A 21,594-nucleotide genomic window follows, 5' to 3' on the forward strand; every position below is an offset into this window, starting at 1 on the left:
CCACCACGATAGCGTATCACACCGGCCGGGGCCGATTTGTTTGCCTTGGCCAGCCCCCGCAGCCTATCGAGCCATAACCCTGAAGTCACCGCTCCGCAGAACGTCAGTCAGCGTGAATGTCAGCGAAGCCGTCCACCTGCGTCGCTGGAGCCTCCCAGGTGTCCGACCACGCAGCACGGCAAAACCCCTTTTGATCCCCCTCCGTCCCCGCCGCAGCGGGGGGGGGGGGGCGGTCACCTGCAGCACCGTTCATCACACAGCTACAGCCTGATACAGTCACCGTATATTCTACCACGCGGATTAACCAGTTGCATACGCAGCAGCGCCTGCCGGCGAGCGCACAGTCCACACCATTGACGCAGTCGGCGGGTGGTCCCCACATATTGGCGCCAAAACGCATCAAACACCCCGCCGATTAAGGTTAGCCACGGAATCAATCGCACACTGTCGCGTTGCACGCGTCCAGTAAGCTACTGAACGAAGATTGTCTACTGAAAGGCACCAAGAAAATCAATAAGTACTATTTAACACATGAGTGCAGGGCAAAACAGCAGACGGTCGTCACCTGCCGCTAAAGGCTAACCCAAAACTGGTCTGGTCTGGTCTGGTCTGGTCTGGTCTGGTCTGGTCTGGTCTGGTCTGGTCAGGTCTGGTCGGGACTGGTCTGGTGATATCAGGTCTGGTCTGTCCAGAGCAGGTCGTGTCAGGTCAGGTATGGCGCAGTCTGAAAACGTCAAGGTAGGTCCAAGGTAGGTCCTATCAAGTCACAGCGGGCCTGGTCAGAGCAGACTAGGTCTGTTCAGGTCAATTCAGGCCAGGTCGCATCGGTTTGGATCTGGCGGCGGGTGGGCCGCCGCCCAGCGACCGGGTTCGGATCAAGCTCCGTCTGACCGGGCTCACCGCCCGGTCAAAAAGTTCCGCGTCCCCGACGTCAGGTCAGGTCAGGTCAGGTCAGGTCAGGTCAGATCGGGTCGGATCAGATCAGGTTAGGTCAGGTCAGACCTGGGCGGCACGTCTACAGCATCTGGCGGACCATGTAGCGCAGCAGGCCGCCGTGCTGCAGCAGCGTCACCTCCGCCTCCGAATCGAGCCGCGCCGTCACCTGGAAGCTCCGGCCGTCGTCCGTCTGCAACACGGTCGGCCGTCATCAGCCGGGCCCGGCCGGCCAGCCGCACGGCCCCCCGACACACAGCGCCGTGGGCCAGGCCGTTGCGCTGGCACACCCGGCCCCTGTGCGGCGGAGCCGGCGCAGCAGCCGTCGGGAAGTTATCAAAGCCAGACGAGTCGTCGCCAACGATGTGGACGCGGGCACTTTGCTCACGCCGGTGAAGCCGGAGAAGCCATAAGTTCGAGACACAAGAACAACGGCCCGCGGACTCCCGTGTCGCTCCTCTAAAAACAAGATAACTCCATCCCGGCCCGCCCACTGACGAGCCTGACACACCGCGGGTACCGGACATCCCCGCTCTCACTGCGATGGCTCGCTGGATGGTGCGCGTCACCGCACACCGCCGGCGGCACAGCGCGGGCGGCGGGGCGAGGCGGGCGCCGTGATCACCGCCCCGCGGCGCCGGCGCCGCTGCCCGGCCGGTGCCGGCCCGCTCACCTGAACGTCGACGGCGGCGCGCGGCGTTAGCGGCCGCGGCAGCCGGACGGTCAGCGCCTCGCGGCCGCTCAGCGCCAGCGCCGCCGCCGACTCGCCGCACCGGTACTGCAGCGGCAGCACGCCCACGCCCACCAGGTTGCTGCGGTGCACGCGGTCGAACGACTCGGCCAGCACGGCGCGCACGCCCTGCGGACGGCCGGAGCGGGTCAGCGGCCGGGGTGGTGAGGGCGAGCGGCCGCCTGCCACGCCGTCCCCCGCGAGACGGCGGGACAGCGGGCCCGCACACGGCCGCGGCACGACGCCGCCCCGGCGCAGCGTCCCGCCGCTGGCGCGGACGCCCGACGGAGCCGGCCAGTCACGTGCGCCAGCTCCGCAGCCGACTGAACGCGGGGGCGGTCGTCTGCGCCGCTCAGACGCAGGTACGCGCGGCGAGGTCCCCCGTGCTTACAGGGTGGGGCCGGAGCGTTCCACTCGTCCCACCCAGACGGAGGGGACATCGGTGAGACGTCCTCGAGTGTCAGTCATGCAGGGTCCATCGATTGCAATTCAAACAGATAACGCTAGAAACCATTCAGATAAGCACTTCATAACTCTTCAGGATAATACCAGACGCAGCCACTTCTTTGCAGTGGCGGCGGAACACCATTGGGGTTGAGAGGAAGGGCGGTTTTCGAGACATCTCTACACGTGAAGTCATACGGTTCATGTCATCTCCCAAAGTTGGGTGGCAGGCGCTCTCGCTGTGATGATGATCATGATGTGGGCTTTAGGGGCGCATCAGCTGCCCTGGCCATACGGTCCGCTCCTTTCCCTCCCCAATGCACCGCCCCCACAACTTCGCGACCACAACCATACACTGGCGCGCCGGTCCTCTTCACTCTCACCCACGATCTATCACGACCATAACCTGCAACTCCTCGTGGCAACCAAATGGGGGCACTCCGCTCCTGAGCAAACAACACAACCATAACCACGAAAAGCCAGTCATTCTGCCTGCCCGATCTCTCGGGGAGGGGCGAGGGGAGACCAGCGGCGGACCCGGCCAGCACGTACCAGCAGGGCGGGCCCCTTGGCGGCCCAGTCCCGTGACGAGCCGCAGCCGTAGTCGCGGCCGGCCAGCACCAGCAGCGGGCGCTGCTCGGCCCGGTACCGTTCGGCCGCGTCGAACACGTCCATGGTCAGGCCGGACGGCAGGTGCACGGTGCGCGGCCCGGCCGGCCGCAGCAGCCGATTGGCCAGCCGCGTGTTGGCGAACGTGCCGCGCACCATCACCGCCTCGCAGCCGCGTCGCGAGCCGTACGAGTTGAACTGGCGCGGCGTCAGGCTGCGGCGCGGCAGGACGGAGAGGTCAGCGGCGCGGCGGGGGCGGCAGACGGCACGTGGCTGGACGAGGCACGATCGGGGGTACGGCTGGGCGAGGGGCGCCACCCACGGACACCGGGCTGTCGGCGCTCAGAATCCCGAACTGGCCTGCTTGTTAACGCCTTCGGACGAAGGAGTGGCGAGGTCGATCAACAGCTACAAAGACACGCCCCGAGACACGCGCAACCGACACAAGCGCATGGCCGGCACGCCCAGAAGCCGCGAGTTTCGCGGCGGCAGCAGACTGCCGCCCCGTTGCCGGCTGTCCTGCCGGCGGCGCCGACAACTCGGCGCGTACCCCATGGCGGTGAGGTAGCGGGCGGCCGGGCTGCTGCGGGCGATGCTGCCGGCCGGCGAGATGTGGTCGGTGGTGACGCTGTCACCCAGCACGAGCAGCGCGTGCGCCGCCTCGATGTCCTGCAGCGGCGGCGGCTCCTGCGGCGCGCACACAGACGGAGGCGTCGGCGGCGGTGGGGCGCGGCGCATTCACGCGATAGTGACGGTGCTGCGTGGGGCGGGAGCCAGAAGCGGAGTCAGGCTGTCTTAATATGCGAGATCTGTCCACTGCGAGCCGTCCAGGGCAGAAGGCTCCGGGCAACGCCACGCATGTGGAACGGGAAACTGACACCATGAGCTGTCGTCGGCACATCTTCAGTGACCCAAGCCATCTCATACGACTTCAAGCCTCGCTTGTGACTCATTGCTGGCCCCCTGAGTGCGCGACCTCCGGGTGATCATCAACCCGTGTTTGAACGGTTACAAAGACGAGTTGTCCGTGAGACCACGTGCTCGCCCGCCGGCCTGTGTCCGGCGCCGGCGTCTCACCCGTGTCATGCCCTGCAGGAGGGTGGGCGGCTGGATGTAAGTGGACGCAGCCTGCCAGCGGTACACGTCCGAGTCGGGCACCTGCAGCGAGCTCCAGCTGGCGTTCCCTGCCAGTGACGTGGCGTCGCGTCAGACAGAGCCGCTCCCGTGGAACAGCGCCCGGTCCGCAGCCCATACTGAAGCGAGCACCGCCCGCCACAGGTACCCCCGTGGAACAGCGCCCGGTCCACAGCCGACACTGGAGCGAGCACCGCCCACCAGAGGTGCTCCCGTGGAACAGCGGCCGGTCCGCAGCCGGCACTGAAGCGAGCACCGCCCACCAGAGGTGCTCCCGTGGAACAGCGCCCGGTCCACAGCCGACACTGGAGCGAGCACCGCCCACCAGAGGTGCTCCCGTGGAACAGCGCCCGGTCCATAGCCGACACTGGAGCGAGCACCGCCCACCAGAGGTGCTCCCGTGGAACAGCGCCCGGCCCACAGCCGACACTGGAGCGAGCACCGCCCACCAGAGGTGCCCCCGTGGAACAGCGCCCGGTCCGCAGCCGACACTGCAGCGAGCGCAACCGCCAGAGGTGCCCCGTGGAACAGCGCCCAGTCCGCAGCCGACACTAGAACGAGCACCGCCCGCCAGAGGTGCCCCCGTGGAACAGCGCTCGGTCCGCAGCCGACACCGGAGCGAGCACCGCCCGCCAGAGGTGCCCCCGTGGAACAGCGCCCGGTCCGCAGCCGACACCGGAGCGAGCACCGCCCGCCAGACTGTCCGACCACACGGCTGTGTGTGGCCTTAACAGGGAGCATGGCACCCACGTGACGCTGTCGCGGGCGGTGGCGCCCTCTGTCCTCCCCGCGCTCCGCCTGCGGACACCCGGAGGCCGCCACCGCCACGTCGCCGAGCGGCGACGGCGTGACTCAGCGGCAGCGTCGCCCCCACCTTTGGTGATCTTGGAGTAGACGTCGGCGAATATGGCCGGGATGACCGACTTGGACTCGAGCTCGTGGATCTCCTGCCGGCTCGGCCAGATGTCGCGCAGGTACACGTCGCCGTTCTCAGAGGTGCCTACAAAACAGACGCCGTCTGGTCAGGACCGTCCACCAATCAAGCCGGGTACTTAAAGGAATTCTTAGCCCGCCCTCCGCTTAGTTACAATCAGGTGTTGATGACTTGTGGCTTAACGATGCACCGACGTGAACGACCCGACGCTGGGCACACTATAAGTAAGGTAGCGCACCCCTCCCCCCCCCCCCCCCCCCCGATCAAGCAAACGACGGCGTCCACGGCCGGCGGCACCGGGGTGACAACATTTTTGACATTTTACTTATGCCACGAATGCCGTGGAGCAAATCTATCTCAGACGACACCTTTCTTAACCCTCACACTGAAAAATGTCCACGATCCCCTTGACTGTTCCTAAAAAGAATGGAAAGTCTTGGAACAGGCTTCTTAATTTCACTGTCTCTTTAATTTTCATAATTTACGTAAGACTTTTTGTTACGCGCTGGTGATGCATGAATGTCACACTGTTTAAGTCTGCTTTCTTGTGAAGCAACTGCGCGGTGACGAGAAAATCCCGTTGTTTAGTGGAATGCGTGGTATATCACGTTGTTGAATGGAATGCGTGATATTTCACGTTGATGAATAGAATGCGTGGTATTTTACGCTATTGTGTTAAACCAAAAAAAATCCCCATAGCTGCTTAGGAATTGGCATGCTGCCGCCGAGCGATTTGAATTTATACGCAAATACCAGGCTCCTGAGCAACTACGCAATGCCACTGGCCAGACTAGCTCTACATTGTCGTGTGATTGTTTCTCCTTTGTCCTGTTTACCAGCTCTGCATTGTCGTGTTTGTTTTTCCTTGGTCTCTACCTATCACCACTTTCACATAACCAAACCGTTACGAAACGCTAGTCAACATGTCTAGCTTACGACCTTTGTCTCACACCTCCTGCAAATCTCCTGTGTCACGTGTTGTGGCGTACCAGCCGCCTCCATCTCTTTAAACCGTTACGTAACTTATACACGTCTCACTCCGTTGTGGCGTCAGCAGCGTTCCCCACAGAGCGCGTAACATGGCAAGGGGCATGGACCAGTTATCGTCTGCCTCCCACTCCAGCCGCACGCTGTCCCGCTGGTCTGGTGCCCTGCTAGCCCACGCGCCGCGACCCCCGCATTGAGAGACGGTGCACCGCTGGCGGGCACGTTTACGATCGAACGGCCGACCGGGCGTCAGGCACCGACGTGGGGTGGTCTCGGACGCTCCCCGCCCGTGCATCACAGCTCCGCCCATGTTTTCGCCCAGCGGGGTGGTCTCGAACGCTCCCCGCCCGTGCGACATAGCTTCGCCCGTGTCTTCGCCCAGTGTGATAGCCTCGGGCGCTCCCCGCCCGTGAAACACAGCTCCGCCCGTGTCTTCGCCCAGTGTGATAGCCTCGGGCGCTCCCCGCCCGTGAGACACAGCCCCGCCCGTGTCTTCGCCCAGTGTGATAGCCTCGGACGCTCCCCGCCCGTGAGACACAGCTCCACCCGTGTCTTCGCCCAGTGTGATAGCCTCGGGCGCTCCCCGCCCGTGAGACACAGCTCCGCCCGTGTCTTCGCCCAGTGGGATAGCCTCGGGCGCTCCCCGCCCGTGAGACACAGCCCCGTCCGTGTCTTCGCCCAGTGTGATAGCCTCGGACGCTTCCCGCCCGTGAGACACAGCCCCGCCCGTGTCTTCGCCCAGTGTGATAGCCTCGGACGCTCCCCGCCCGTGAGACACAGCTCCGCCCGTGTCTTCGCCCAGTGTGATAGCCTCGGACGCTCCCCGCCCGTGAGACACAGCTCCGCCGTGTCTTCGCCCAGTGTGATAGCCTCGGACGCTCCCCGCCCGTGAGACACAGCTCCGCCCGTGTCTTCGCCCAGTGTGATAGCCTCGGACGCTCCCGCCCGTGAGACACAGCTCCCGCCCGTGTCTTCGCCCAGTGTGATAGCCTCGGACGCTCCCCGCCCGTTGAGACACAGCTCCGCCCGTGTCTTCGCCCAGTGTGATAGCCTCGGACGCTCCCCGCCCGTGAGACACATCTCCGCCGTCGTGTCCTTCGCCCAGTGTGATAGCCTCGGACGCTCCCCGCCCGTGAGACACAGCTCCGCCCGCCCGTGTCCTCACCCAGTGTGATAGCCTCGGACGCTCCCCGCCCGTGAGACACAGCTCCGCCCGTGTCTTCGCCCAGTGTGAGAGCCTCGGACGCTCCCCGCCCGTGAGACACAGCCCCGCCCGTGTCCTCACCCAGTGTGATAGCCTCGGACGCTCCCCGCCCGTGAGACACAGCTCCGCCCGTGTCTTCGCCCAGTGTGATAGCCTCGGACGCTCCCCGCCCGTGAGACACAGCCCCGCCCGTGTCTTCGCCCAGTGTGATAGCCTCGGACGCTCCCCGCCCGTGAGACACAGCCCCGCCCGTGTCTTCGCCCAGTGGGATAGCCTCGGGCGCTCCCCGCCCGTGAGACACAGCCCCGCCCGTGTCTTCGCCCAGTGGGATAGCCTCGGACGCTCCCCGCCCGTGAGACACAGCCCCGCCCGTGTCCTCACCCAGCGGGGTGGTCTCGAAGTCGATGTCGACCCGGCCGGCCAGCGCGTACGCGATCACCAGCGGCGGCGACGCCAGGTAGTTAGCGCGCACGTGCGGATGCACGCGCCCCTCGAAGTTCCGGTTGCCGGAGAGTACACCGCAGCACACCAGGTCCGCCTGTCGATCCGCGCCGGTCAGATCGCTGACGCCCAGAAGGCGGGGGGAGCGGCACACACAGCGGTATGACGACACGCGCCGGACAGCTCCTCGCGGAAAATGACTCCCATTTAGCGCGGCAGCCGGTGGCGTGCAGGCGTGTAACATAGCACTTGCCCAAATATGTAGACATTCAAGACAGTTAACAGCAGTAATGGACGTCTTTAAATCGAAATTTGTGTCCACGAAGTCACAATAAAGGATATCCGAGAACCCAGGTCTGCCACAGCTGACTTCCCTTCCATCACTACCAACAAAAGCCTAATACCCTTCCCCGGCCAGCTGCACTCCCCAGCTGTCACCACCGGCCTGCCGTCCACCCCCCCCCCCCCCCTCTCCCGACCACCGCCGCGCCGGGCCCCACCCCTCCTGCCGCGCCTGGCCCTCCTCTCTCTCTCTAGCCGCGGTCGGCGCGCACCTCCTGCACGGCCTCGACGACGGGCCGCGGCAGCGGACCACTGTTGCCGATGCAGGTCATGCAGCCGTAGCCGACGATGCCGAATCCGAGCTGGCGCAGCGCCGGCAGCACGCCGCTGTCCTGCAGGTAGTGCGTGACCACGCCGGAGCCGGGCGAGAGCGATGTCTTGATCCAGGGCGGCACCGACAGGCCGCGTTCCACCGCCTTCCGGGCCAGGATGCCTGCCGGCGGTCGGCCGCACTGTCAGCGGGGTACGGGTGCGGGGTGCGGGGTGTAGGGTGCAGGGCGCGGGATGTGGTGTGGGGTGCGGGTTGCGAGGTACGGGGTACGGGGTACGGGGTGCGGGGTGCGGGGTGCGGGGTGCGGGGTGCGGGATGCGGGATGCGGGATGCGGGATGCGGGGTACGGGGTGTGGGATGTGGGATGCGGGATGCGGAATGCGAAATGCGGGGTGCGGGATGCAGGATGCAGGATGTAGGATGCAGGATGTGGGATGCGGGATGCGGGATGCGGGGTACGGGGTACGGGGTGTGGGATGCGGGATGCGGGATGCGGGATGCGGGATGCGGGATGCGGGGTGTGGGGTGTGGGGTGCGGCGTGCGGGGTGCAGAGTGCAGATTGCGAGGCGCGGTGCCCCGGCGAGCGCGTCGCGTCCGGCCGCCGGGGCGGGCACTCCGATCCAGAATGAGATCGGGGCAGGAGCGGAAGTGAAACATATCACGACTCGCCTCCAGCGTGACCCTCGGCAAGGCGCCTATCTCTCGTTCGTGCACAGCAACCCACGCGGCGTCGTATCCCAAAATTACATAACAATCCAGTCACCAAAAACAATGGCTATAAGTTTGCGGAAATATCACAGCACCATAACGCTTGCAGGCCAGTTTCATAATCCAAACAGCTCTGAGCGGCGCCTCGTTCTTCTATAGCCCATCGCCTGCCGTGACGTCCGCCCGAGCACGCGGCCGGCGCCGGGACCGCGGCCGCTCCGCCGCCGGTGCCGCCTGACGGCTGACCTGCGCCCAGCATGACGGACGGGTTGCTGGTGTTGGTGCAGGAGGTGATGGCGGCGATCACCACCGAGCCATGGCCGAGGCTGTACGTGCGGCCTCCCAGCCGGATCTGACGCCGCTCCTGCAGCCGCTCCGGCCGTACGCCAAAGCCCTTGAAGCCCACCTGGTCGGTACACCAGAATATTAATAGTATCAACAGTGACAAGAATAATCATGAGAATGAGAGATGGAGAGGAAGCGACAGCTCCTCTCGATCACAGTACCATCAGACAGATCCTCCCGATCACAGTATCATCAGACGGATCCTCCCGATCACAGTACCATCAGACGGATCCTCCCGATCACAGTACCATCAGACGGATCCTCCCGATCACAGAGCCATCAGACGGATCCTCCCGATCGCAGCACCATCCGACGGACCCTTCCGATCACAGCACCATCAGACGGATCCTCCCGATCACAGAGCCATCAGCTCCGGGGCAAACTATCGGTCAGCGTTTCAATGACTTCGGCACTGCGGCATTGTACGGCGTCTGCGCATCACCACAGCGTTGGACTGACGCGTCTGTACCAATAAGTGAGCCAAGATAGGACCGCCGTCAACCTCAACAGAAAAGCAAGTGGGTGCGGGTGGCACGGGTTGGGGAACCAATGCCAGTCCGCAACAGGAGCAGGGAACCCAGACCAACCAGCACCCGATTACAAAGTGAGCCGAGATCAACCAGCACCCGATAACGCAGGGGATCCAGACCAACAGCACCCGATAACGCAGGGGACCCAGACCAGCAGCGTCCGATAACGCAGGGGACCCAGACCAGCAGCACCCGATGACGCAGGGGACCCAAACCGGCAGCACCAGATAATACAGGGGACCCAGACCAGCAGCGCCCGATAACGCAGGGGACCCAGACCAGCAGAGCCCGATAACGCAGCGGATCCAGACCAGCAGCACCTGATAACGCAGGGGACCCAGACCAGCAGCGCCCGATAACGCAGGGGACCCAGGCCAACAGCATCCGATAACGCAGGGGACCCAGACCAACAGCGCCCGATAACGCAGGGGACCCAGATCAGCAACACCCGATGACGCAGGGGACCCAAACCGGCAGCACCAGATAACACAGGGGACCCAGACTAACCAGCCCCGCCAGCAGAGGGCGGCGACCCGTGAGATGGACGGCCGTGGGGTCACGGCACGGGTGCCGTACCTCGGCAGACAGGCAGCGCAGGAAGTCGTCGCGCAGCTGGCTGGCGGCCACGCGGTCGTGCGGCCGCTTGGGCCCGCTCACGGAGGGCACGACCGTGGCCAGATCGAGCTCCACCACCTGCGAGAAGGCCGGGTCCTGCGCGGGCGCCGCGTAGTCTCGCAGCAGGCCGGCCGCCGCCAGGTAGGCGCGCATCACAGCCACCCGGTCCGCCTGCCGGCCTGGACAGGGGCGCGCGCGCCCTCAGCTGGCGCACACGCGCGCGCGGCGCGTACCGAGCGCAGTCGAGGCGCGACACGGGGGACACGTGCGCGGCACGGGGCGGAGACCATCGGAGCGGCCTGTGGCCGGCGTGATGCCGAAACGGACACGAGAAGCATTCGCCGTATAACGCGGCGATACACGCACGTGAGCAGCGCGTCCAGGGGTCGGTCCGCACAACTGCCTCCCTCGCGCGCCACACGGGGCGTCGGGCCTGTCGCGCGGCCGGCCGGCGCCGCGCCGGCGTCCGGCTCCCACCCACCCGTCTGCAGCAGGTAGTCGAGGCTGCGGCCGTCGACGGGGAAGAAGCCGACGGTGGCGCCGTACTCGGGGCACATGTTGCTGATGGTGGCCCGGTCGGCGATCGACAGCTGGCTGACGCCGGGCCCGAAAAACTCGACGAACTTGCCGACCACGCCCACCTGGCGCAGGTGCTGCGCGGCGGGGTCGAGACGCGGGGTCAGGCTCGCAGCGGGCTGCCGTCCGGGCCGCTCGGGTGCGGCGCACTCGTGCGGCCGCCACACCATGACCAGGATCGCCACATCACCACAGATCGGCTCACGCCCGCCAATGCCGAAAGCCCGGAGCAGTGTTCACAGCCGAGATAACGGTACGACGCTGAGGACGTCTGGGCCGCGACCGTCCCGCGGACTAGCTAGAGTCCCGGCTGACTGTGCGCACCTCCCGTGGGCGCCGGCTGGCCCCTCCGGCCGGTCGGCGGCGCGCCCCTCACCTTGGTGACGGTGAGCACGATGTCTGTGGCGGTGGCCAGCGGACTGCAGCGGCCAGTGATCTTGTAACCGACCACCTGGGGCAGCGTCAGGCCCACCGTCCGGCCCAGCATGGCCGCCTCGGCCTCCAGGCCGCCCACGCCCCAGCCCAGCACGCCCAGCCCGTTGATCATGGTGGTGTGCGAGTCGGTGCCGACCAGCGAGTCGGGCCGCAGTAGGTCGTCCGTGTCGAACACGACGCGCGCCAGGTACTCCAGGTTCACCTGGTGTACGATCCCCGAGCCCGGCGGCAGCACGCGCATGTTGGCGAACGCCGCCGAGCCCCACTGCCGGAGCGGAGCGGGGGTCAGGTCAGGCGGCGGCGCGGTCGGACACCGTCGCACGCTGACGCTTCAGCCCGGTGGCGACGACGGACAAGGGGAGCCCCGCTGCGAGCTGTGGATCCGTGGCCAGACTATGCCACCGTACCGCGTCCAGCGACAGCGGACGGGGGTAGGGCGCGGCTGGCCGGAGCCACACAACAGCGCAGGACCGGGCGGGTGTGCACCGGCGGCGCTGTGGCGACACATTCCGACCGGCGGCGGCACACTCGCGACACCGCCGAGTGTCGGTCCACGGTACAGCAAGCACACGGTGAGGCACGGCATGCAGAAAGGTCCACAGTGCATGCCGAACACAGCTTGTCGGTCCACACAGCGGCCGACCTTGCTGTCCGTGCCGTACACATGATACTGATGTATGGGCCCCGCCGTCGTCCCACACTAGCCTGGGGCGGGGCAGACAGACCGGGTCAAGTCACGCGAGGACCGCGGAGGGACCGGGTCAAGTCACGCGAGGACCGCGGAGAGACGTGGTGATCCCACAGCTGACTGCCCCACTGACCTTCAGAAACTGGAAGCGTTCACTGTTTCTGTCAAATTCCAGCTCCTGATTCTTCCTCAGGGCATCGGAGCTGAAAACACAACCAATTATGCTAGCGAATCCAATTACAGCCCTGCTGAGGGCTCAGCCGAGGCATTTAAAAGTTAAACCAACATGGACACCCCTTGATCCATTTGTGGATACGCCACGGGCGGTGACGCGCACTTTGACACCGCCCGCGCTAGCATTTCGTCTATTCACCATCTCGCGATCCCTTTCTCCGGCAACCGAACAGCAAATGGTCGAAGCCTGGACATCTTAACTTCTTCCTGTCGCCCTGCATGCCCGCCTTGCTTGCACCTCGCGAGGCGGACCATCGCCAGTCCAGCACGCTGAAGCACTGGCCTGGGCTTCAAACCAGGCCCCGTCGCCGACACACCGGGCGCCCGCCCCGTCCAGCCACCCACACCCGCTCCATCCCGGCCGCCGTACTCACAAGGCCGACTCCTCCTCGTGGAAGGGGCAGATCTCGTCCTTGATGGGCGTGGCCGGCACGTCGCACGCTGGCACCTGCTCGAGACTGGCGCCCTTGCAGGCACACCGGCCGTCCTTCTTGCTACCGCACTCCTTCTGCGCCGCCGCTGCGGTAGCGGCCGGCGCCGGAGACTGTCCAGGAGGCGCGCCGCTGGGGTGGCCGGTACGGCGCCGGCCGGGGCGCCGCCGGCGCGGCAGGGGCGGCGGCAGGAGCAGTGGCAGGAGAAGTGGCAGGAGCAGTGGCAGGAGCCATGGCAGAGGCGTCGCCAGCTGGGCCAGGGGCGGAGGCAGGGGCGGTGGTTGAGGCCGGGCCGGTGGGCGACGGAGACACTCCTGAGGAGCGCCGCTGGGGCGGCCGGTACGGCTGTGGCCGGAGCGCTGCCGAAGTGGCAGGGGCGGCGGCAGGTGCGGCGGCAGTGACGGCGGCAGAGGCGGCCGCAGGAGCAGTGGCAGGGGCGGTGACTGAGGCCGGGCCGGTGGGCGCCGGAGACGCCCCTGAGGAGCGCCGCTGGGGTGGCCGGTACGGCTGTGGCCGGAGCGCCGCCGGCGCGGCAGGGGCGGCGGCAGCGACGGCGTCGGGGACGGCGGCGAAGGCCTCGCCAGCTGGGATAGGAGCGGTGGTAGGGGCGGCGGCAGGAGGGGTGGCATGGGCGGCGGCAGGGGCGTCGCCAGCTGGGCTAGGGGTGGAGGCAGGCGGGGCGGCGGCAGAGGCCGTCGAGCGCACCGGCTTGCGGACCCGCGCCTGCAAGCGCCGGGCCACAGCCGAGCGGGCCGAGCCGGCGCCGCCCTCGATGTCGCCGGTGGACCCGGCGGCCGGCGTGGCGACACCGCCGCCGGCCGGCCGCGCCTGAGTCTGCTGGCTCACACTGCAGCAAGAGCGCACCGTCAGCGGTGCTTCAGTATGCCGGGCTCAGCTAACTCTTTGGTTTGACATTGGATTATTCGGGCCTTTGGGCGCTGCCACTACCTGGTCGACAGATGTCCCCGACCGCTTTTCGTGATTCACATCGTAATGTGATCATAGCAAACAACAGGCACAAACTAGGCGTGTTATACTCCCTTGCAAATTTGTCACACGCGATTACATGACCGGCAGTGCTCCGGCAATAACCCATCGGCCCAGACCACAGTCCTAGTCTGTGGGTCAAAGTCCGAGCCAGCTACTCTGGCAGCAACGCCACGCCTCCAAACAATAAGCAAGCCCCACGCAACGAACGCACCAATAACCAATCGCGTCACCTTCCCGGAGGTGCCCATGTTCAGGAAAGACGCAATCCACCCAACCCCACGCGCAGGGTTTCTAAGCTGGCGACAACCGCTGTTCTACGTTCGTCATAGTTCTGGGGAGTCAATTGGAACTAGGTCCGTACATGGCTTGCCACGCCAGGATGGCCAGTGTCGGGGGGAGGGGGTATACCGCCCGTGGGGGCTCAGCCCTGGAGTCAGTGTCAGGGGTACGAACACGCGTGAGGGGTCAACCTTGGATGGTCCGTGTCAGAGGTACGTACGCCCGTGAGAAGTCGACCTGGACCGAGTGGTCGATGACGAGGTCGGCCGGACAGACGGGGTTGACGCGGCCCGGCTCGCCGCCCAGCTGCTCCACCGCCTCCCGCATCGCCGCCAGATCTACCACGGCGGGCACGCCAGTGAAGTCCTGCCGAAGCGTGCAGAAACGGGGCTGAGCCACGCCCGAGCGGCCCGCCGACAGCCCGGCGGCGCGGCGGCGCGGCGGTGCGGCGGCGCGGCGGCGCGGCGGGTGCGGCGGCGCGGCGGTGCGGCGGCGCGGCGGTGCGGCGGTGCACGGCTCAGGTGACCGTCACCGCACATGTCACGTGGTGTAGCGGCGGTGACCGCGATCAGCGATGTAGTTCTACAACTGGCAAGTGGTACATCCCACTGCAACACGGTGATGTCAAGAGTGTTTACAATCGCCATCGTTTCTTTTCCAAACACTTGCAAAGCACTAACTGTCACACCACAAGCGCTGCAACAAATAACGGAGAACACGGGTCACTATCTGAGCGTATGGTCACAACCTACGACGTCCATCATCGCAGTGAACGACTAAACGCCAGGCCGGTAGCCGGTTCACACGCACCAGTTCGCACGCATGGTCGTGAGCATGCGACTGCGCCAAGCCGCCTCCCACCGCGTACACTTACGGACCGCTGGCACGCCAGCGGCAGCTGCGTGATACCGCGTGCGTGGCGACCGGGCGGCGAGGGAGGGGCGCGTCTGTCCGGGTCGTCTACGCGGGTCGCCTCCGCGCGTCTCCGCGCGCCGCCGCGCGCCGCCGCGCGCTCGTCGCGGCGCGAGCCGGCGCCGGTCTGCTCACCTGCAGGATGACGCGGCCCGGCCGGAAGGCCACCTGGACGTCGTCGGCGGCGGCCGAGCGGCGGCGCCAGTCGAGCAGCGCCTCCACGTCGGCCTCGCGCACCTGAGCGCCGTCCCAGCAGCGCACCGCCGCCTCCAGCAGCACGCGGATCGAGAACGGCAACTCGGCTGCAACGGCCGCCACACCAGGCAGGTCAGGGCGGCGGCTGTCGGGCGGGGGTCGGGCGGGAGTCGGGCGGCGGTGGTACCGAGCGACGCCAGCAGCACTGCGCCGTCAGCGGTGCGCTCATCATCAAATACAGCAGCAGACACTCAGGCCATCGGTCCGTTTCTCTCTTGCCACGTCTTAGCAGACCGCTAGAGCACGTTGCCTTACTTCGCTGCGGCAGTGCGCCCAACCCCTTCGTCAAGACAGCATTACAGCCCTTTCGTCTCACGGCCGTGCTGCAGTGTTTGTCTCGCGTGCTTCCGCTGCCCGCGTGCAGCAAACGTGGCTAAGAACTAAACAGGTCTGGAATGATACATCTGTGGATTCCCGGGAGGATGTGATCTGCAGCTATCGTTGTTCCATCTTTGCATCAGCATTCGTCGCTGGTTCACAGACGGCAAGAACCTTTTGTTTAACATCATATGCTTGGGCCGTCCGAAATATCCCTTACACCCCCTCCCTCTCCCTCCGAGGCTGTCAGCATTAAAGCCCGCTCTGGATTCGTATCCCTTCAACAGAGCACAGATCACAGTTTGTCGTCGACCGGCCGTTCTCCGCTAACGGTCCGTGCCGAATGTCACCGGGGTCGACAGCCGGCCGCTCTCCCGCTGACGTAACGTGACGCTGCGGTCCTGCAGCGGCCGGAGCGGTAGCGCCAGCAGCTGGTCACGGCCCACCAGACCGCGCGACCCGCCTCGGCCTCCCAAACTGCGACGGAAGCCAGCTGCCACGCCGCCGGCCCAGTGGCGGCGCCGCTCTGTGAGTCACGTCACGGCGCTTCGTCACTGCGGCGGCGGCTCAGCGCCGCAGACCCGCCGCTCCGGGCCCCAGCTGGGGCCCCGCCGTTCTAGGCCCCAGCCCGCAGAGCGCCGGATCTGATGACGTCAACCCCGCCGCTCCGGGCCCCAGCCCGGGCCCCGCCGTTCTAGGCCCCAGCCCGAAGAGCGCCGGATCTAATGACGTCAAGACCAGCTACCGATGTGACCGCTGACCATTCCAGCACGACAGGAGGGGAGAGCGCCGTCTCCCAGGTCGTTAGCAGGGCGGCTCCTCCGCCCTCTGACCATACGCGGCGGTCTGCCGTCCCGCCGTGCCGCCACCTCCACCTTTTCCGCCACCCGGTCCCCGACCGACCGACCAACTGACCGAGAGTGTACAGATCGGGCGTAGGCGCCAGCCAGTGGGGCCAGCACGTGCGACCAAATGGCGCTTCTGAAATCCGGGCGGACGTTGACCGCACGTGGCAGCGTAAACTGTTCGGGTGGGGTGGGGGTGGGGTGGGGGTGGTGGGGCGCTGCGGCGCGCGGCGTCAGCGCTGCCGGCGGCCGCGGCGCGCACCCCGCGCCATGCTCGAAATACCGCGCATGTGGCTGACGCAACAGCGAGGTGGCGACCCCGGCCGAGGCGAGATGGGGGGCCAGACGGCTGACGACACCGCCTGCAGCCGGGCTGCCATCGATCGACTGACATCACATGGCCCTGGTGCCGGCGCTGGACCGCCCGAGAGCAGAGGGGCGCGGCTCGGGCGCGGCCGGCGCACCGACGCCCGGCCACCGGGCCCGTCTCGTCGCCACGTGCCACGGCAGCGACTGACACCGATTTCCACCGGCGACGGAGAGGTGCGGCGAAACGACCGGGCGAAGATCGGTAACGAAGCCGCCCCGGCGCGCAGTGGACCGGCGCCAGCGCGTGTCACGTTATTTATTCATCGCGTTATTTAGAACCAGCACCGATTTGTCCCACGAGATACACAGCTGTCTGTTTTTCCTTAAAGGTGCCACGCGAAAGCTCAAACACCGTGCCATGTCTGAAGCACGTCTCCCGGGCTTCCACTACACGTTCTATTGTCATTCATTTACTCCCATCGGAGATCTTTGTGCTACTTATCAAAGAAACTCATTCTTCCGTCCCCGCAAACATCGCGATTCGCCAGCTGCCCAACTGAAATTGACGCGATGTAACACACTTATCACCGGTTCTCTAATGACGACAGGTGGCGTCCCAATGTCATTTCATTTACCACCTCAGCAAAAACACATCACCAGCCCACAGCTTGCCACCCGGCCACTTGACACATATGAGCCGGTCCTGTCGTAGGAGCGGATGACACGTGTTGTCGCTGCTCAGTTTGTCGAGCCGCCACAGCTGGCCGGACATCCGTCAGCCGCCGTCCATCGTCAGCGGCAGCCGGCAGTCATCGGGCCGACACAAGTGCGGGCTGGCACGGACTGAGCGACGCACCTGCCGCCGCCTCGGTCACGGCGCCGACGCCGACGCGCCTCCGGGGTCGGCTCGGGTCGGGCGCCGAGGACCGCAGTGTGACTGTCCGGTGCTCACTGGCTGGACAGAGGCCCAGTCAGACTCTGGACAGACGTCCGGGCGGCCGACTCGACCCCGCTGGTCCGCACACCCCGTTGGACTGGATCCACCGAACAGGGCGGTGTATCACAGGACAGGACAAGGCGTCGCCGGGCGGCTGGCGGATGGCAGTCCGGGGCCGGGAGGGAGCGCGTCGAGACCGCACCGCCGGCCGGGAGAGCGTGACGCGGATCTCCGAGCACGGCCGGGGGGGGGGCCAAAGGGCGGCCGGGGGGACAGGGGGGGGGGGGCGTGGCCGGGGAGAGACGGTCCGCGGCTCGGCACGCCGGCAGGCCGGACTGCTCGCCCGCGACCAAGAGTTCAGACGCTTGATGGCGGTGCATACAGCCGAGGCGGGGGGGGGGGGGGGGGGGGGGGGGGCGCGACCGGGGAGAGACGGCCCGCGGCTCGGCACGCCGGCAGGCCGGGCTGCTCGCTCGCGGCCAAGAGTTCAGACGCTTGATGGGGGTGCATACAGCCGAGGGATGTGTGCTTTGGAGGTGAAACACCAGCAATGTAGACCGAGACAATATTAACGATGACAATGCAAGGTATTACGCAGCTCTCTGGTGAATGATGGCTATCCTGAGAACAAGACTTCACATGTTGAGCCGAACTCGGACCCACGACTTCGCTGCATGCTGAATGACGTGTTGACCAAAACCGAAAGTTATAAACCATTGTTAACTTCGTTTTAAGTATTGAAAGAAAGACACCATCTGAGCAGAACACCCACATGCTTTCATTCTTCCGTGACACGCGCTCGAATGGGGGAGCAATTTGTGCCCCCTGTCGAAGGTTTTGCCAGAATAATTTCAAAATGGCTCGGCGTAGCCCTGCTAAATGTTGCACAGCTTTAAACAATTGAATAGTGGATCTTTTGATCCCAAAATTAAATGTACCTTATAAGGTCACTGACCTATAGCAAATCAAAGTCAGGCCGTGGCTGTCAGCGAAAGCAATTTCTAGGGAATTTTCCAATATGATGCGACGTACATCTCTGAGATAGTTTCTTAGGAGAGAGTCTTGGACAAAGCCATACATATCTGAGGTAGTTTCTTGGCAAAAAAGCAACTGAATTTAGGACTTCAACAAGTTCTATTGATTTAAGGTAAGGTATGAAGGCAGACTGAGGCCAAAACCAACCTGCTTTTTTACTTGAGAGCTTACTGGGTGAGGTAGTTTCCGCTGCTCATTTCAAATATATCAATAACAGGGACCGCAACAGACATCTCCCGTGGACATCTTAAAGGTCAGAGTAGGTCAATGACCCTAGGTGACCCAAGTCAACATCTTGTTTTCAGGAACATACCGCCAAGCGTAATCCCCAACACTTATTCAAATGCAAAAATCGAAACAACCTCGTGAGTTTTTGGAAACGATGACCCTATTACTCTCAAACAAGGTCGTTGACCTGAAATGAACACCAGTGGCCTTTTACTTAGAGCAGGTATCTAGCTTCACAGCGCCTGCATGAGGTTTGCGGGCACTTTAGACACCAATCTGAGGTTTGACCTTGTTTGACCTTACTTGACAAAAGCTCACAACCTAGAAACCTAAAATTTTGACACAAGTGAGTTTACATAAAAACCAACCGACCCCGCGAACTTGTTTCTCTATCTCTCTTTTTTGAGTTCTCAGTGGGTTGGAGTTCAGTCCTTTTTTTAGTTCTCCGGGGGTTAAATTGACAACATTCTACCAGCTACCTAGGCGCGTGCTAGCGGGAGTGTCCCGCCTTTATATGGAGTCTTGAACTAAAATAGCCATCCGAAAGATCATTTGGTGCATTTTCACCCAAGCAGCCATGACGTCATAATAGCGTCATTTAAATGCTGCCATTACATTGGTCATGCGGCGATCAGGGCTAATAACAATATAATTGTCGGAGGCGTTCATATCTGGCGTTCGTGAGCGCGATTCCCAGATCTAACGGCCGCCAATTGGCTCTCAATCACTGTTGTGCAAGGTACGATGACGTTATCAAACCATGACGGACTGAGAAGAATCTTTACTAAACGGAGAATTATGCTGTATAGAGCAGTCTTTTCCACTTCAAAAATATGCCAATAATCATAAGTGAGCTTTTTCATCATATCTGATGCCTACTTCAATATCCGCAACTGCGAAACATCCCCTTTAACATCAACAATGCACGGGACGCGATTGTAGCAAAATCGTTTCGCTTGCGTTCTCCTCATACTTATTGGTCTCGAGAGCACTGCAATCTGGAAAACGATCGAAAGCTTTATGCATACCAGCGGACAATGAATGTCACAGCACTTAGCGTTGTTCAATGAGCGGATAACAAGTTATTGATTTGTGGACCAACAAGTATTATCGATCGCGTAGTCATCCAACTAACGAGCCACCCGCCGTCGGGAGCGCTACTCGTCTTGCTTGAGCGCGGTAAGCATGCAGTAGAACTCAGATGGCGCCCGGCACAGCCCTCGCCGCGCTTGCGTAAACTTCGCATTAGTATGCGTATTTGGCATCGGCTGGACGTCGCCGTGTTTTTGTGCCGCATACTGGATCACGTTGCCTCCTCGGCAAGGCCAAACAACAGATAATGTGGCACAAACGGCACATAATGTGACAGGAGCAAGAGACGGTGGGCGTGGTAAGTCGAGTGCATCACAGCGCCTGCCGGCCACCCCGCCCCCTACCACGCCGGGTGTGTGCACACCTGTTACAGGCAAGAGCGACGAACAAGCAAGCAGGTTAATCCTCGTCCTTCTTTGACACCTTGTGTGAGGCATCACAGGAGAGTTCCGGCCTACGGGGAGATATACGAGATGGGGACTGTGGCGCCACATCCGACGGTGCCGGCAGCCGTCAGGTCGAGCCGTCACGTCCGCCGCCGGGTGCCGGCCTACGGTGCGGCCGCTCGCACACGGCTAACGGCCGCCGACGGCCCACTGCGGGGGTTAGCTCTCCCTGCCGCTGCCATCGGAGACCCCAGCCAGCCAGCCAGCCAGCCAGCCAGCCAGCCAGCCAGCCAACCAACCAACCAACCAACCAACCAACCAACCAACCAACCAACCAACCAACCAACCAACCAGCCAGCCAGCCAGCCAGCCAGCCAGCCAGCCAGCCAGCCAGCCAGCCAGCCAGCCAGCCAGCCAGCCAGCCAGCCAGCCAGCCAGCCAGCCAGCCAGCCAGCCAGCCAGCCAGCCAGCCAGCCAGCCAGCACGCCTCCGTCAGGACCTGCCAGCGTCGGTCGCGACATCGCCGCCTCGCCGCTGCCAGTCCGCAACGATCGCGGCGTCGACCACCAGCGGCTGAGTGACGGCGTCGAGCGGCGGGACGGAGAGCGCAGGGAGCACGCCCCGGGGCCCGCGGGTCACGAGCCCGGCTGGAGCCCGCCTCCGCGGCCGGACAGGGTCGCCGGGTCGCCGGGTCGGCGGGGCGGCGCCGGCGGGGCCCCGCTCTGCCCCGCGAGGCAGCTGACGCCGCACCTGTAGCGGAAGTCCCGCCGCCGCGTGTCCTACCCAGCCCCTGGGGGAGGTCACCGGGAGGCCTCGTCTGTCTAGACCCGAGGGGCCTCCGACCTCCGTTGGGGCTTGGAGGATTGGAAGGGGCCTTCCGTGCCATGCCCTGCTCCTCACAAGAGCGGGGAGTGGACAGCGCTGCGGAATGGCCTGTGTTTCGGATGGAACGGGAGGCTGTGACGGTCTCCTCCGCCTCCGATGGAAAACGGTACGTCGCTACCGCCAGCAGCCACTGTAATTTGTCCCACTGCGCTGTTTCGTGCACGTCAACGCGCGCACTGCCGGCTCCCTGTTGACCTCCCACACCCGTGCTCCGTACATCAGCCGAACGCGGCGTACCGTAACGCGTCGTTTCTGTCCCCCCGCTGCTGCCACCGAACGCAGTGTCGTCGCTCGCTATCAGCTGCTGCCAGCCCGCCCTGCGTCCGGCCGGACCGGGTGCGGTAGCACCTGAGGTCCGTCCCGAGCGCCTGCCGACGGCTAGCGGGGGACCAGCGAAGCAAGGCGAGAGCGGAGCCTGGACACGCAGTCCGAAAGAGGGCTGGTGCTCTGGCAGGTCAGCCTCCATAAGCGGCGGACGGGATCACCGAATATCCTCGTCGGCAGTCTCCGAGCCAACAAGGTGGCTGCACA

At 64.4% G+C, this 21,594-nt stretch overlaps 1 protein-coding gene across 2 annotated transcripts in view; it reads right to left on the bottom strand.

The window, feature by feature from the left end:
* Positions 1–267: 267 nt before the first annotated feature.
* LOC119111913 (cytoplasmic aconitate hydratase) overlaps positions 268–21,594 on the bottom strand; it is a 29,595-nt gene continuing 8,268 nt past the window's right edge. The window contains exons 3-17 of one of the 2 annotated variants that reach the window (XM_037235788.1): positions 14,909–15,075; positions 14,082–14,227; positions 12,061–12,130; positions 11,181–11,504; positions 10,710–10,881; positions 10,190–10,407; positions 8,985–9,144; positions 7,971–8,191; positions 7,357–7,513; positions 4,725–4,850; positions 3,794–3,900; positions 3,267–3,403; positions 2,660–2,930; positions 1,607–1,792; positions 268–1,126 (exon numbers count right to left, since the gene is read on the bottom strand). In XM_037235788.1, the coding sequence (XP_037091683.1) occupies positions 1,016–1,126; positions 1,607–1,792; positions 2,660–2,930; positions 3,267–3,403; positions 3,794–3,900; positions 4,725–4,850; positions 7,357–7,513; positions 7,971–8,191; positions 8,985–9,144; positions 10,190–10,407; positions 10,710–10,881; positions 11,181–11,504; positions 12,061–12,130; positions 14,082–14,227; positions 14,909–15,075 (2,573 nt within the window). In that variant the 3' untranslated portion in view covers positions 268–1,015. Of the gene's footprint in view, positions 1,127–1,606; positions 1,793–2,659; positions 2,931–3,266; positions 3,404–3,793; positions 3,901–4,724; positions 4,851–7,356; positions 7,514–7,970; positions 8,192–8,984; positions 9,145–10,189; positions 10,408–10,709; positions 10,882–11,180; positions 11,505–12,060; positions 12,131–12,535; positions 13,332–14,081; positions 14,228–14,908; positions 15,076–21,594 lie in introns of those variants that run through there. The other variant, XM_037235787.1, reaches the window with a different exon arrangement.

This window comes from Pollicipes pollicipes, unplaced genomic scaffold (assembly GCF_011947565.3).
Source record: "Pollicipes pollicipes isolate AB1234 unplaced genomic scaffold, Ppol_2.1 Scaffold_7261;HRSCAF=8764_pilon_pilon_pilon, whole genome shotgun sequence".
Taxonomy (NCBI): Eukaryota; Metazoa; Arthropoda; class Thecostraca; order Pollicipedomorpha; family Pollicipedidae; genus Pollicipes; species Pollicipes pollicipes.